This window comes from Cupressus sempervirens, chromosome 5, assembly GCF_028749045.1.
Source record: "Cupressus sempervirens isolate cs-2001-9-10 chromosome 5, ASM2874904v1, whole genome shotgun sequence".
Classification (NCBI taxonomy): Eukaryota; Viridiplantae; Streptophyta; class Pinopsida; order Cupressales; family Cupressaceae; genus Cupressus; species Cupressus sempervirens.
The window spans coordinates 475895846-475910431 of NC_143122.1; the positions used below are offsets into that span (position 1 = coordinate 475895846).

The 14586-nt window shown below is 34.8% G+C and overlaps 1 protein-coding gene across 1 annotated transcript; it reads left to right on the top strand.

Annotated features, from left to right (window-relative positions):
- Positions 1 to 8127: 8127 nt before the first annotated feature.
- On the top strand, positions 8128 to 13395 carry LOC149556818 (putative glutamate carboxypeptidase LAMP1). The gene is made up of 12 exons (XM_089831370.1): positions 8128 to 10105; positions 10352 to 10419; positions 10518 to 10599; positions 10689 to 10781; positions 10950 to 11102; positions 11209 to 11283; positions 11374 to 11461; positions 11632 to 11715; positions 11882 to 11970; positions 12073 to 12201; positions 12364 to 12504; positions 12776 to 13395. The coding sequence occupies exons 1-12, from the start codon at positions 8984 to 8986 to the stop codon at positions 12956 to 12958; spliced, it is 2307 nt and encodes a 768-aa protein (XP_089687496.1). The 5' UTR covers positions 8128 to 8983; the 3' UTR covers positions 12959 to 13395.
- Positions 13396 to 14586: the final 1191 nt, after the last annotated feature.

A 14586-nucleotide genomic window follows, 5' to 3' on the forward strand; every position in this document is an offset into this window, starting at 1 on the left:
TAGTATTGAATCTCTGTTTTTAGGATGGCTTAAACATCATACACTAAAGCTTCATTCCTAGTTTAAAAGTGTTAAATAGTCAAAGTTGACTTATTTTTTCAAGCTTAATTTTGACTATTTAACACTTTTAGTTTAGAAATCAAATCTTAATATGTGATTTTAAAATGGTAATAAAGAATTCAATATAGTGGTGGAAGCCGAATGACTACCCACTGCAACATTTTAATCTTCTTTGTATGCTTTCTTTTTAATTTTTTGATGTAATTTCATGATGATTGTGGAATCAAATAGAAGATGGTAATCCTCTAATATCCTAGACCCTATAGTTGTCAATATGTCATTCATACACAAATTGTCCTTGGTTGCAATTGGAATGTCCGCCAACATTCCCCTCTCCTCATTTCTTGCAATACATTAGATTTATGTCGAAGTGACTTGATAGGGATTATGATGAAATCACTCATTCAAAATGATTGAATAACCTTAACTTGATATGGATTATGATAAATTTGAGATGCCCCTAGTGATGCGGTTTGGTTTGATTCAATTGATAAGATGATTAATAAAGATGTTTTGAAAAAAATCTTGATTGTAAGATTGATCTCTAATTAATGATCATGGATTGGTGATGTATTAAGTGTGCCCCCTTGAGAGTGTAATTAAAATATGGAAATGTACCATAGTGATTTCACACAGTTTAATTGATAATAAGAAATTGATAAATTTATTAGAAATGATGTAGAAAAGATTTGATCTGATGTTGATTGAGATGCATATGTTTAGGAATTAATTGTGTTTGACCATGATTGACCATTTCTGTTGCCAATAGATTGATTGAGAAAAGATTATGAATATTTTTTAGGATTGATCAAATCAACAAGCAATCAACTATACTTGACCAAAAATTTGATATGAGCTTTAGACCAAATAGATGTTGTTGGATTTTGATTTTGATTCTGAAAATGGACTCGCTGACAGTTTGAGTATACTTCTAATCCTATTTTGTGATCCACAAAAAGGTTTTGAATATCTTTAGTTATATTTATGTTCATAACTGATCATAATCAAGCCTATTGTTGAACATGGTGTGCATGGAATCATGCAAAAGAAGTGCAACATAATGTTGCTCTATAAGTTTCTCCATGTTTGCATTAATGGAATTCAAGGTGGAAAGCATGGAGTGCAACGTGGGGATATTGGCATATGTAATTTGAAATCCTCTACACTGATTTAGATTTTCTCTTATAAGATCCTCTAAAGGTCAAGGATTTAGGATTAGTTAGGACCTCTAGGCTCATTATGTTCTAGAGGTGGGGAATTATTTTCATGTGGTTGAAGGTTGTTTAGAGGTGCTTCCAAGTTGTTTCGAGGTGGTTGTAGATTTTTGCGAGATCACTAGGAGAATTTTGTGCTTGGTTTGAGTCCATGTCTAATTATATTAAAAATAAATTTGCAATTTAAATCAATTTAAAAAATACTAAGAAAAATCAAATAAACCCTACTTTTTATAAGAAAAATACCATGAATTTTATTTAAAAATGTTAAATAACACAAAAAAATTATAATTTGAATACACCTTTTGATATTTGTTAAAATGTTGATTTGGAAATATCCTATATACAATTTCATATCGGATATACGAAGCACTTGTTGATTTTGGAAACAAAAATGACAAATGTTGGCCACAAGTTGGGGTTTTTAACCTACAAATATCATATATGCAATCTAATATTGGATGTCTGATATTATCAGATATCTAATTAAGTTTGTACCTTGTCGTTTGGCTTGGTCATGTATACTAACACCCAGGTCTATTAAAAAGTTAACAATCTTTTTTAGTAAAATTATTGATGAGTGAAAAGAGGATTTTTTAACATCACAATTTGTTGCCATACCATGATCCTACACATACCCTCATACATAATTGGTCCTATGGTGTCCTAATGCATAGTAATGGGTCGTAGGACCCACCAGTGAGTCCTTTATATTTTTACAACTCATTAATGAGTCCTACAATTGCTAAAAACCCCTTATGGTACATAATAGTCTTAATGGGGACTACTTTGCATACTAAGGGATCTTAGGATACAATAATGGGTCTTAAGGGGTCCTAAAGCATAATAAGGGGTTATAAGGATCCTAAATGGTCTCATGACCCACTAGAACCCCTTCTAACACATGCCGAGTCGTTAGGGGTCTTAATGTATAATAAAGGGTCCTAAGGGGTCATAAAACCCATTAATGAGTTCTAGGACCCCCTATGACCCTTTATGATACATTATGGGTAATAGGTGGTCCTAATGCATATGAAGGGATCCTAAGGGGTACTAACAAGTACTAATGTGTATTGAGTGGTAATAATGTGTACTTAGAAATGATTAATGGTCCTAGGATACATTTTATGGGTTGTGAGCTAGGGTCCTAGAATACATTATGGGCCCTATAGGGGTAGTAAGGGGTGGATACATTAATGGGTTTTGAGGGGTCATAGTTTTTTTATTAAGGAGTACTAACAAGAGTCCTAGGATACATACTAGGTCATAAGGGGGTTCAAATACATAATTTAGGTCCCAAAAAATATTAATTACAAATTGTACAATTGTAAATGTTCTAAGGAAACATACTAAATTTCAACTTTATAAACCCTTTGGGATTTTTTTTTTTTAATCTTAAGATCTAAAGATTGGTTTAAATTGGATTTTGTTCATAATTTTATTTGTTCATATTGTGTGTAGTTGACATATAAAGAAATTTAATTCTAAAAGGTAACTTTCTATATTGTTAAATTATTGTCAGTTATTGGTTTACAACTTCTATATTCAAAATTACCTATTTCTAAGGTGTCTAATACACAAGTTATTTATTTAGGTTTCCAACTGTGGGTTATTAATTTAGGGTTATGATTTCTATTTTTTAGTTTAAGGTCTATATTTTAGGTTGTTAATTTTTTAAAATTATTTCATTGTGTGTACATACATGCAATTTTTACATTTTTAGAAAAAATGAAAATAGAAATTACATCTATATACGTGGAAAAACTAATTTTTAACATCTATATTAAAAATATATGAAAAATTTAAATACATTAAAAAACTATATTTTTTACATTTCTTAAAATAAAAATATATGAGAAGATACTTTTTCACATTCTATTGTATAAGTATATGAAAAAAGCTAAATACATGAAAAAAATTGGTTTCTAGTATTTCTACAATATAAATATCTGGAAAAAAAAATCAATACATGAAAAAACATTTTTTTCATTTCTACAATAAAAGTGCAAAAACCTAACATACAATTCTTTTTTTGTAATAAAAACAAAAAAGTCCCACATAAATAAATTTTATTTATACATTCATCCCACATCAAAAAAACATATATAAAAATAAAGGCCCCGCTTATAAAATGGGTCCTTCTATAAACATCAACTCATTTCTAAATGAGGTGGCATTTATAGTAGGGCCTCATTTCCAAGTGAGACCCTTTAAAAAATAAAAATGGTTTGGTATCTCATAGTTGAGATCCCCACCCATATCATCACCCCATTTTTGAAAATCCATTTTCACCAAATTGACTAAGGGTATAAATTCCATGAAAAGTGGACTCATTGTATTGCTTTTACTCATACTCTCACATGATTCCAAGATCTCCATAGTGAGACAAATACCTTGGATCCAAAGAATTTCAAATTAAATTAGCCAAACGCAATATCATATACAGGCACATCCTTCCATTGTTTGCCTTTCTTGATAACATATATGTGAATGTTATTTCTAGTCAACACTTTCCAAGGCTCATTATCGTACAAGGCTATGAATATCTATTTGGAGGCTAAATCTATTCGATGTGTCTTTAAATCTCTGAAACCTAGTCCTCCCATATTTCTTAGTTTGCAACACCAATCCCATTTTACACAATGTCTCTCAAAGTTTCCCATGGCATCATACCATAAGACATCCTTGAAAATTTTGTCCAATTTGTTTGTTTGGTAATTAACAAAGAGCTATGGTGATGCATACCATATAACATGTGATGCCAACACTTTCTGAACCATTTGAACCCTCCTAGCTAGAGAAAGCTCCATTTAGTATGTTTTGTTTCAACCTTAGAGTATATCCACAACCACATGTCTTTTAGAGAGGGTTATACAACAAATGATATTCCAAGATATGAAGCTATATTACTAGACCCACTCCATAGCCATCCCCTCTATGAGAGCAAGTCCAAGTGCTTTTCTGACCAATCTAAAATAATAGATTTTTGGGAGAAACTTTAGCTCTTAAAGCTTGGCCAAAAAATGCAATCTCATCATAATATCATCAAAATTCAAATTAAAAAGTTCCAAAATAGAGATGTATCATCTGCAAATCAAGCATTAATCAGTTCTTCATTATTAGGAAGTGATATGCCTTTGATTAGGGGACCCAATTTAGAGGATCTCAAAATAAAGAATAAAGCATCTACAATAATGATGCATAAAGCTAGAGAAATAGGGCATCATTTACTAATGGATATTTTCAGTGGGACATGATCAGATCCATTGACCGAGCAATAACAGTGGAGGCATCTTTGAAAAGGACTAATACCCATTTACAATAACTTAAGGAGGGAATCCAAAAGTGTGTAACTTGCTTAAGACAAAAGACCACTCCACTTTGTCACAAGCTTTTTCAAAGTCAAGAATAATCATCACAATACTTGGCCATCTATTTTAGCCCAATTTATTGCCACCCAACTAGTGATGACATTTTCCAGGATAAATCTACCTTTAATAAAGTATGTCTATGTCATTGATATATGATTATGTTTAGAATGTTTGCAATCCTCCTAGAAAGAACTTTTGCAGTGTTTTTGTATGACAAACTGAGAAGGGTGGTTGGTCTTCAATTTTTTACCTAGGTCTTAGCAGATACCTATTTGATATTGGATACATAATTAGCTTAGATATATTTTTTTCCAGGTGTGTTGACACCTAGGCCTAGGTAAAAGTCAACACAAATTCATGTTTTTAGGTATATGAAAAATACTTTTTTTTGTATTGCCATTTTGTGATCAACCTTAATATGTATTCCAATTTTGAGGAAAAGATGAGCCACCAATATAGCTTTTCTAATGTCTAATTATTCCATTTGATAATATGATAAGCTAGTAAAATATTCAATACTCTTGACTTCTCATCTTTGTTAAAATATACCATATTGACTTGTAAAGGTATGGGCATAACCATTGATAAGTCCTAAGGTGGGAGTCATTGAGGAATCATGGATGGAAATGATAAGTTTATATTATCTTATTTAATTCAATGAAATATTACTTTATTATTTGTAGAATTTTAGATATAAAGGTAGCTAATCAATATTTTCAATTTTCAACTCTTAAAATTTTAATTTAAGAATTTAGAGCAATATTTTAATCAAAACATATACAATTTAAATTAAACATTTAGAACACAAAATAAAAAATAAACTTTAAAATGTATTCAAATGAATTAAAAGCCTTGAGACTAAATGAAAAATACAACATACACTGAACATATGCTTGAATCAACTTGAAAACCATGAAATAAAATTAAAACTCCAAATTATTTTAAATACTTTTTATATACTATTATATTTAATTAAATTAAAAGAAAATTAAAAAATACTTTATGCATATCACTTGCTAAGGCTAGAGAACATGGATGATAGTTATATCTATTTGAATAAAGTATAAGATATTAGTCATGACTAACTAGAGAAATGTTTCGAACATGCACACAATAGATATCAATTGATTTTATCATTTAAATAGGTTTTTATTTAGAATGGATATATATGTTTTGTTTTGGTACTACGATTGAATCCAAATTAAAGTTTTCATTTAAGTCAAATACGGAAAATCCTATTCTTTCATGTTGTTTAAGTATACACATTTTTTTTCTCATTCCAATCATTTGATCCATTAGATCTTGCATTCACCTATGAATAGTTTAACATCCATTCACAAGTCAAAGTAAATAGAACATTCAAGTAATAATGCTAAAGTATTTCTTATCCACATCCTTTTTTATCTTACCCACAATGTGAGAGTTAAACGAGAAAGTTGACTCCTATTTGCTCATTCAAGAAATCAAGTCTAAGCTACATAAATTGTTCAACAACAAAATGATGGATAATTGACCATATTGTATCAAGAAATAATATCTGAGATATAATGTATTCATTTTGATATATTCCTCCATGCAATTAGTAGAGATAAATATTATATAAACAATTTGAGCTATGCATAATAATTTTGTGATCAAATACCCTAATTCTCTTTAGAGCATTCTTTCCTTTTGAGGAGAATAACTTGGATAATACCCTATGATTACACCTAATATTGCCTCACAAACCTAGTAGTCAATTTTCCACCTTATCAAACATGTGCGTGCATGTCGTCAATAATACACATAGTAGTGGTTAGTGAACTGGATTAAACCACAGACAAAAATAACAATTATATGCAAACATAAACAATATCAAAAAATAATAGATCACATGGAAAAGAACACAAGACACCAAGATTTAACGTGGTTCACCCAATCCTTGGGCTACGTCTACCAAACAACAAGTCTGATATTATTACGATCCAATGATTACAACCTGATTACAATCTGTAATCCCTTACAGCTCAATACCGTCGCAAGAACCAATTTTTGCATCACCAAAATGAAACAATCCCTAACCCTAAGCCCTTTTATACAAGTATTTTTAACACTTTAGGGTTATAATTAATAATTACATGTCGACCCAAAATCTCGATAAAATAGGGCCCAAATTTTTTTTCAGGGCAATGCCCCAAGCCCCAAAGAATTTATGAACTACGTAGAATACTTCCCTAATTAGTCACCACAATCTAACAATTAGTCAAATTTTGGTAATACAACCTCTAGGATATAAGTTAAAATTTTAAATACATTATAATTTTTTATTTGGTAAAGTTATTTTTTTAGCCTTTTTCAAGTTCAAAGACATATATGATCTCATTCCAATAGTTTCATAAGTTAACACTACTTTTTGAGGGCATCATTCCCCAAGGTCACCATGTTTAAACTAGTGAACACAATAACATAGAAAAGACACACAATGCATGAGTTGGTGATAAAATGAGAACCCATAAATCTGAGTTTAATAATTCTTACATCATCACCATATTCAAACATGCAAGCACAACTACTCGAAAAGGTACACACTATGTGAACTTGATGACCCAATGAAGATACATGATTCCCCCCTAAGCAACTCAAATTTTTTTTTAACCTTGATAACTGCAAGAGTAATGATGTTGTGTTGATATTTAACTAGTACATTGCCCTTGTATTATTATTGTTAAGATCACCATTGGGGGTATTATTCTCCAAGACACCATCACCATGTTCAAACTTGCAAACACTACAACATAGGGAAGGCACGCACCTTGTAAGCTTGATGACCCAACAAAGAGATGATTGTGAGTTAAACAACTTCAAAAAAGTTTAAACCTTAACAACCACTATGTAAATGTTGTGTCATTGAAATTTAACCATTGCACCACCCCAACAATATGTGAATTCAATGATCCGACATAGTACGAATTTAACAACTTTAAAGAAGTTTAAACTTTGACAACCACTATGACAATATTACAGTGTGGAAATTTAACCACTACCATGTCCTTATGTTATTTTCAAAGACTATTATTAAGAAGACATTATCACATGTTTAAACTTACAGGGATAACAACATAGCAAAAACATGTAAAATTAAAACACATGATTACAAGCCTAACAAGATTAAAAATTAACTACCACAACAACATTGTGGTGTTGTGAGTTAACCACTAAACCGTCCTCATCAACTAATTTGCATTTATATTTCGCATGCATCATTTGAAAAGAAAAAGACTTTGTTTTCTGGTTTTTATACATAAAAAAGCATGAGCTATCCATAAATAAGAAACAAAGCTATGCGGACTGAGGAGGAGAAGCCGCACCCTTTTACGTGTAATAGAAAAGAGGAATAATTGTGGTGGTAGGGGTAACTAACCAAATGGCGGAAGGGAGATTGGGAAAGATCTTTTCCATCCCCCTTGGCGTACAAAAAGAATATCTTCGATCCTTTGCGCTTCGCCTTTCTTTCTTTTCACAAATTCTCCCCCACTTAATTGCCACAAACATTCAGCGAGTCCCTCCATAATAAGGACAAAGGACGAGACGTCGCTTGTGCCGCCGCCGCATTAATGGCAGAATTACAGCTCAGAGGGAATGCGAGAATGTTTTACATGCTATGAAAACGGACGAGAATGACGTGGTAAGCCATGCCGTTACCAGTTTCTCCACACCACTCGCAGTGCAGTTATGGACAAAGAGCTCTACTTGTTACACGTCTCGCCCTACCCCCACAATTCATTCACTCTTCTCCACGCCGCCACGCCTACAGTACACACCCACACTTGTCCCCTTTTAAAATGCGCCTCCACTCCCATATTCCAAATCTCCGACTTATTGGTTTTTTATGCTCTGGGATTATCTGATTCTGCTTCTTTTGCGACCGCTTGGTCCTCTGCCGCCTCAGGAATTAAACACAGCGTCCCCCACGGAATCTGTTCTCTTTGCTCTCCACTCTCATCATCATCTTCTCTACCGTGGCCTCCGTACCATCCTTCGTTTTGTGCTTTCTATTTAACTACTTTTCACTCTCCTCCTTGATCCCTGCTCCGCCAATCCCCCCATCTCCCTCCCTTCCTGCCATGTTTTGGGGTTTCTTTTGTCACTAGATTTTTGCTTGGTGGGTCATTCATGGGGTGTATAATAGCTTGTGGGTGAGGCCTGTAGATGCATTGGCAGCCTGCATTTTGAGCTAGCTTTCAGAAATAGGCATATTCATGCTGAAAGCTCCGGTTTTCTTTTAACTTCAGCTCTGTTTTCCTCTTCCCCTGCTGTTGTTCTGCTTTGGGTTTGTGTTGACTGGAGCTTTAGGCTTCAATGGAGCAACTTCAGTACTTGTGTCATGGCGGCGTTCTGATGAGCACGGGACATGAGTCCCTGGACAGGGTGCGTATGATTCATCTCAATGTCGATGAGTCGGCAGAGCTCCAAACTTCGTTGGTAAAGCTGAGATTCAGGAAAGGAGCTCTGTTCAAGGCGTGCTTTAATGGTGCCTTGCTCATAGTTGCAGTTGTTGCCATCGGTCTCTTTCTGAGCTCCTTGAGCTTAACATCATGGCGGGTAGAGAACATCCGAGGGAGAAGAGAGGAGTTCCATCGCCATTTTCTCAAGATGGGAAGCAATGCGAGCATTGCAATGCACTTGCAGAAGCTCACGGCGGAGCCTCATGTTGCCGGCACTCCGGAGAACATGGCAACAGCGGACTACGTTTTGTCTAGTTTCAAAAAGTATGGTTTAACTTCCTATGTTAAAGACTACAATGTACTGCTGAGTTATCCAGTGAGCAGGTCTCTGGTTCTAAGCCAACCCGGGGAGCAGAAGAGGGTTATGAAGCTGAGAGAGAGGGAGAAGAAGGGTGATGCTTTCAGTAGAAGCTCAAAGACAATTCCAGGATTCCATGCTTATTCTCCCAGTGGGCAGGCTGCTGCACCCGTGGTGTATGTTAACTATGGCCGAACCGAGGATTTTGTGAAGCTGAAAGAGGTGGGCGTGAATGTGAGCGGTTGTATTGCAATTGCTCGACAAGGAATGCTTTTCAGAGGTGATATAGTGAAGAATGCAGCGGGTGCAGGAGCTGTGGGAGTGGTTATGTATTCTGACCCGGAGGAGTATGGGGGAGGAAAGAAGAGCGGAGGAGTGAGTTATCCGGACTCCAAATGGCTGCCAAGCAGTGGAATCCAGAGGGGCACCGTCCTGGAGGGTTCTGGAGATCCCCTGTCTCCTGGCTGGCCAAGCACGGCAAACTCAGAGAGGCTTCCTGCCAATGAAATAAAGGCCCTATTGCCACCAATCCCATCGCTGCCAATCTCTGCTGAAGATGCTTTCATGGTGATGGCCTCTTTGGCTGGCCCACTCGCGCCTCCTCATTGGCATGGCGCTTTGGATTTGCCTGCATATCACCTTGGCCCTGGCCCTGCCATTCTCAACCTCACTTACGTGGTAATTAGCACTCCCTTTCCTTCCTTCTGTGCCAAGCACGTCCTTCTCTGTACGCCCACACACCTTTTGGTTTTAACCATTGAAGATTCAAATCCCCATTTCTTGCTGAAACTTTCATGGAATCTGTGCTGTGTTGTTGGAAAGTAAACCTCAGCCAGAGATTACTCTATTCACCTTTTTGTTTTCTCTCTGGTTTCTGGTCAAATTTTTATTTTCAGATTACAACATTGGGTATCGTGTTTGCAGGCAAACCAGACAGTCGCGCCTATCAGAAACGTGTTTGCGGAGATAACAGGAGTAGATGAACCCGACCGGTAAAGAGTCTGCCTACTTATATTTTCATGGATAAACTAAACCACCCCATGTATTTGATTGTGGGTTAAGATTTTATGTTGTTTTCTCTCTCTTTCAGGTATGTTTTGCTTGGAAACCATCGTGATGCATGGACTTTTGGGGCAGTTGATCCGAACAGCGGAACAGCTGCGCTTCTGGATGTATGATCGACAGCCTATTTGAACTTCTATTTCTTTCTTTTATGACCTTGGAGATCATAATATCTGATCTGTTTCATTTGTCTATATAGATAGCTCAAAGATTTGGCAAGCTGCTTAAACAAGGCTGGCGGCCCAGGAGGACCATTATCTTATGTAGCTGGGATGCTGAGGAGTATGGATCTGTAAGTACCAGTTGACAGAACTAACATAGATTTAGTGAAGACAACTGATTTTTTTTGCAATAGTTCCAATAGATGACAGCATGAACTGAATTTTAAATTTGAGCCTTCATTAAAACACAGAACTTGGAGCTTACTGAGTATTAGTCTAATGTCCTTGATATTATATAGATTGGATCAACGGAGTGGGTGGAGCAAAATTTTGATTTATTACACTCGAGAGCCGTTGCATATATCAATGTGGATTGTGCAGTAGCGGGGCCTGGGTTTTATGCCTTTGCTACGCCCCAGCTAGATAAGCTTGTGGAAGATGTTACACGAAAGGTATATTTGCTAAATATTCTCTTCTGAAACCTTCTGAAGGAGGTAAAGATTGTTGCAAGAGTTGAATATATTGTGTTTTCCACAACTGAGTGTCCTTTGTCACTAGGTGCCAGACCCTGAAGATGCATCGAGGACAGTCTATCAAGCATGGGGGTTATCAAATGTTCAATATGCGCCAAGGGTAAGTAAGCTCTAATGATACTTACTTCCATTTCTATATCACCAATTTGGTACTTGTGCTAATTCCATATATCATTCTGTTCAACCCCAGATTGGGAGATTAGGAGGGGGCGGCTCAGACTTTGTATCTTTCCTTCATCACGTCGGCGTGCCTGCAGTAGACATCTACTTTGGAAAAGGTTGTATGCATTTATGGCATGTATATCCTTAACAAGTTAACTTACAAGACCACTTAATTAATATTTCCTTTACTGTAAGATCTCAAAAGATAAAAATCCTGATCACTGAAAGCAACCCTAGAGTAGTATGGCTTTACAGCAAATATTGATTTGAATCAAATTCTGAGCAGACTATCCGGTGTATCATTCTCTGTACGATAACTACATGTGGATGCAAGTTTTTGGAGACCCTTTATTTCAGAGACACGTTGCAGGTGATAATATCAACTTTTTTTTCTTGGTGCAAAGTTGATAAGATACAGTTTTATCTTTCCTCGCTTTTTTTTTTCCCTTTCGGTGGAGAGGCCATCATTGGACAGATATGTTTTATTTATGGAATAAATTCCTGAATTTGTGATTGATTGGATGTCTTGTATTCAGTGGCAGCAATCTGGGGATTAGTTTCCCTCAAACTTGCAGACGAGGAGATTCTTCCCTTCAACTACGATAAATATGCCGATGAACTAGAGGTAGCCTAATGCGCATGCATTAATGGCCACAGTTACACCTTGTCTCTTTTTTGTTTCTCAGATTATGACGGTTCTAATAATTTGAGTGGGCAATGGATGCAGTCATATACTGTAGGTTTGGAATTAGGGCTGAAGGGCATAGGCAGCCCTCTAGATGTGACAGCATCTCCTCTTTATCACTCCATTTCACAACTGAGGATGGCGATTGCACAAACTATGAAGGAACAGAAGGTGGCACTAAAAACCCTCTTGAGATCTTTCTTTGTCTACGCCAAGAAACTTATATTCATAGTTAATAAATTCCATGACTTGAACAACTTATATACTAAATTTCTAGATTGAAAGTGTGATATCTAAGAACGACCCTAACAAATACTATGTTTTCTCATTCAGGAACTGAAAGATCTGACGACGAAGATGGATTCCCAATATTTGGTGTCTCGGAGGAGAGAATTCAATGACCGCCTGGTAATGGCAGAGCGTGCATTTACCCAGTCAGATGGGCTTCCTGGAAAGCCTTGGTACAAGCATTTGGTATGTTATAAAAGACAACAGGATTTCATGGAAGATCATAGAATATGTAATAGACTTGAAAAGAATATGAAATCTTATCGATTATGGATCATAGATCACGAAACATAAAATATATGATAAATTAAGAATATAATCTGTAGTAGTAATGATTGGTAATCTCAAACACAAAACATGGTATGTTGAATGAAGTAAAGAATCAATCTTTTTGAATGTTCGTCCTCCACTGAAGCTCGCTCATTACGAGCTAATGTCTAATGATATTTTCTTGCAGATCTACGGTCCCACGAGTGGAGATGATTATGGGTCGAGTTCATTTCCTGGAGTGTCTGAATCATTAATGAAGGCTGTTAGTTTGAACACATCTGAGCAATGGTCAGCTGTACAGCGCCAGATATGGAGAGTTTCTAGAGCAATCGAAAGGGTGGCTGTGGTCTTGAAGGGCCAACTAACTTAGTTTGGTCGCCATTGTATAATATACAACCAGAAAACTGTAGGGTGACGAACAAAAAGAGAAACGAACAAATTTGACTTAATGCCAACTCCAATTTTATCTTGAGAAGGACTGAATCCGGATTTGCATGTGTGCCAAAAACATCGACGTAAATCTTGATGCTGTTATACGCTTTTCAACTTAAATTGTGTAGGTGGCTAGCTATCTGGATCAACGAGGTTGTAATTCTGCTGATAATCTTGTACAATTTCCCTCCGTCTGTTTAAATGGGCAACAAATTATCGTTGCATGTTATCTATAATCTGACCCTTCAACATTTAGACTGGTTTTTGAGTGGAACCAAGTATTATTCCTTCGACAATATCTATTTTCTTTAGCAAAGGTAATATATGCTCATAGCCCCATCAGTGTCTATCTTTATTAGACGCGTTTGTTTATTATTACAGAATTATTACTACTTTTCAAATGATTTTGATTGATAAATATAAACTTTTACTGTCTTTTTAAGAAAGTGTTTTCATGAAGCATTTTTTAATCTTTTGTATATAGATATGAAATTGGAAAAAGAGAGTAAGAGATTGATAAAAAGAATTAAATTTATATATATGTAAGGTAAATTGATAAAAGAGAATAATCAAAGGATATTTTGAATTTAAAAAGATAATAAAAGAATTCGTTCTTTATTGTATATTTTATAATCTTTTTGTAATTTATTTCATGAGACAGTCTTATTGTGATCTTATGATATTTGAAGATATTCCTATTATATATTTTACTTTTATATATAAGGACAACTCATAAAAAAGGAGTAATTGAAGCACATTTCAATTCAAGAAGATAATAAAAGAATTGATTCTTCATTGTGCATATTATTTCTATATGTAAGGTGAATTGGTAAGAGTAAAAGAATAATTTAAAAGTACATTTCAATTCAAAAGGATAATAATAGTCAAGATTAACAAGGAAAAGAAAAATAATAATCAAGACAAATCTCAATCCAAGAAATTAATAAAAGTATAAATTTTAAACCATCGTCATCATGTAAGTAATTTGTATGATACCATTGATTGTCTTATAAAGACGCTAGATTGATACTAGTTTGTGATTGATAAGAAGCATATACAAAGTTTTACCTTATCATGATGTAAGACTAGATGTAGGCATAGAATATATATTAAGGTAACCAAAAAATCTTAAAGAATTGCACTTATCTAATCCAACATTAAAGCCATTTGAGATAAGAGTTCAAAATACATGCAAAACAACACAAAAAAACAATCAAATGTAGTTCCAATAGTCTACTATCTTCTCCATGAAATATATTATGTAGCTCTATGATGTTGACAAAAGATTACTAGGAATGTGGTTAGTGGAAAAGTGCAAAAGAGACTCAATTTATATTAGAGCCAAAATGAAATTTGGAAGTGAAACTTGGAAGGATGTCATAATGGATAGCACAAGTAAGAGAATTGTCATAATTTGGAAGGAAAGATGTAAGAAGGTGAAGGGAAAGTGTAAGAGAGTGGAAGCTATAAAATAGGAGGATGGAAGCACAATTAGGGGGACCGTGTAAAAGTTAGACTTTTGGAATTTTTAAATTCATTAATCCCTCCAAAATGAAAATTAAGAAA

What these genes read in the sequence shown, in the direction of transcription:
- LOC149556818 (XM_089831370.1), top strand. Translation starts at nt 8,984, where the DNA reads ATGGAGCAACTTCAGTACTTGTGTCATGGCGGCGTTCTGATGAGCACG. An exon ending in ATTTCAGAGACACGTTGCAG is followed by an intron (nt 11,716 to 11,881) that starts GTGATAATATCA and finishes TCTTGTATTCAG; the next exon opens with TGGCAGCAATCTGGGGATTA. An exon ending in AATATGCCGATGAACTAGAG is followed by an intron (nt 11,971 to 12,072) that starts GTAGCCTAATGC and finishes CAATGGATGCAG; the next exon opens with TCATATACTGTAGGTTTGGA.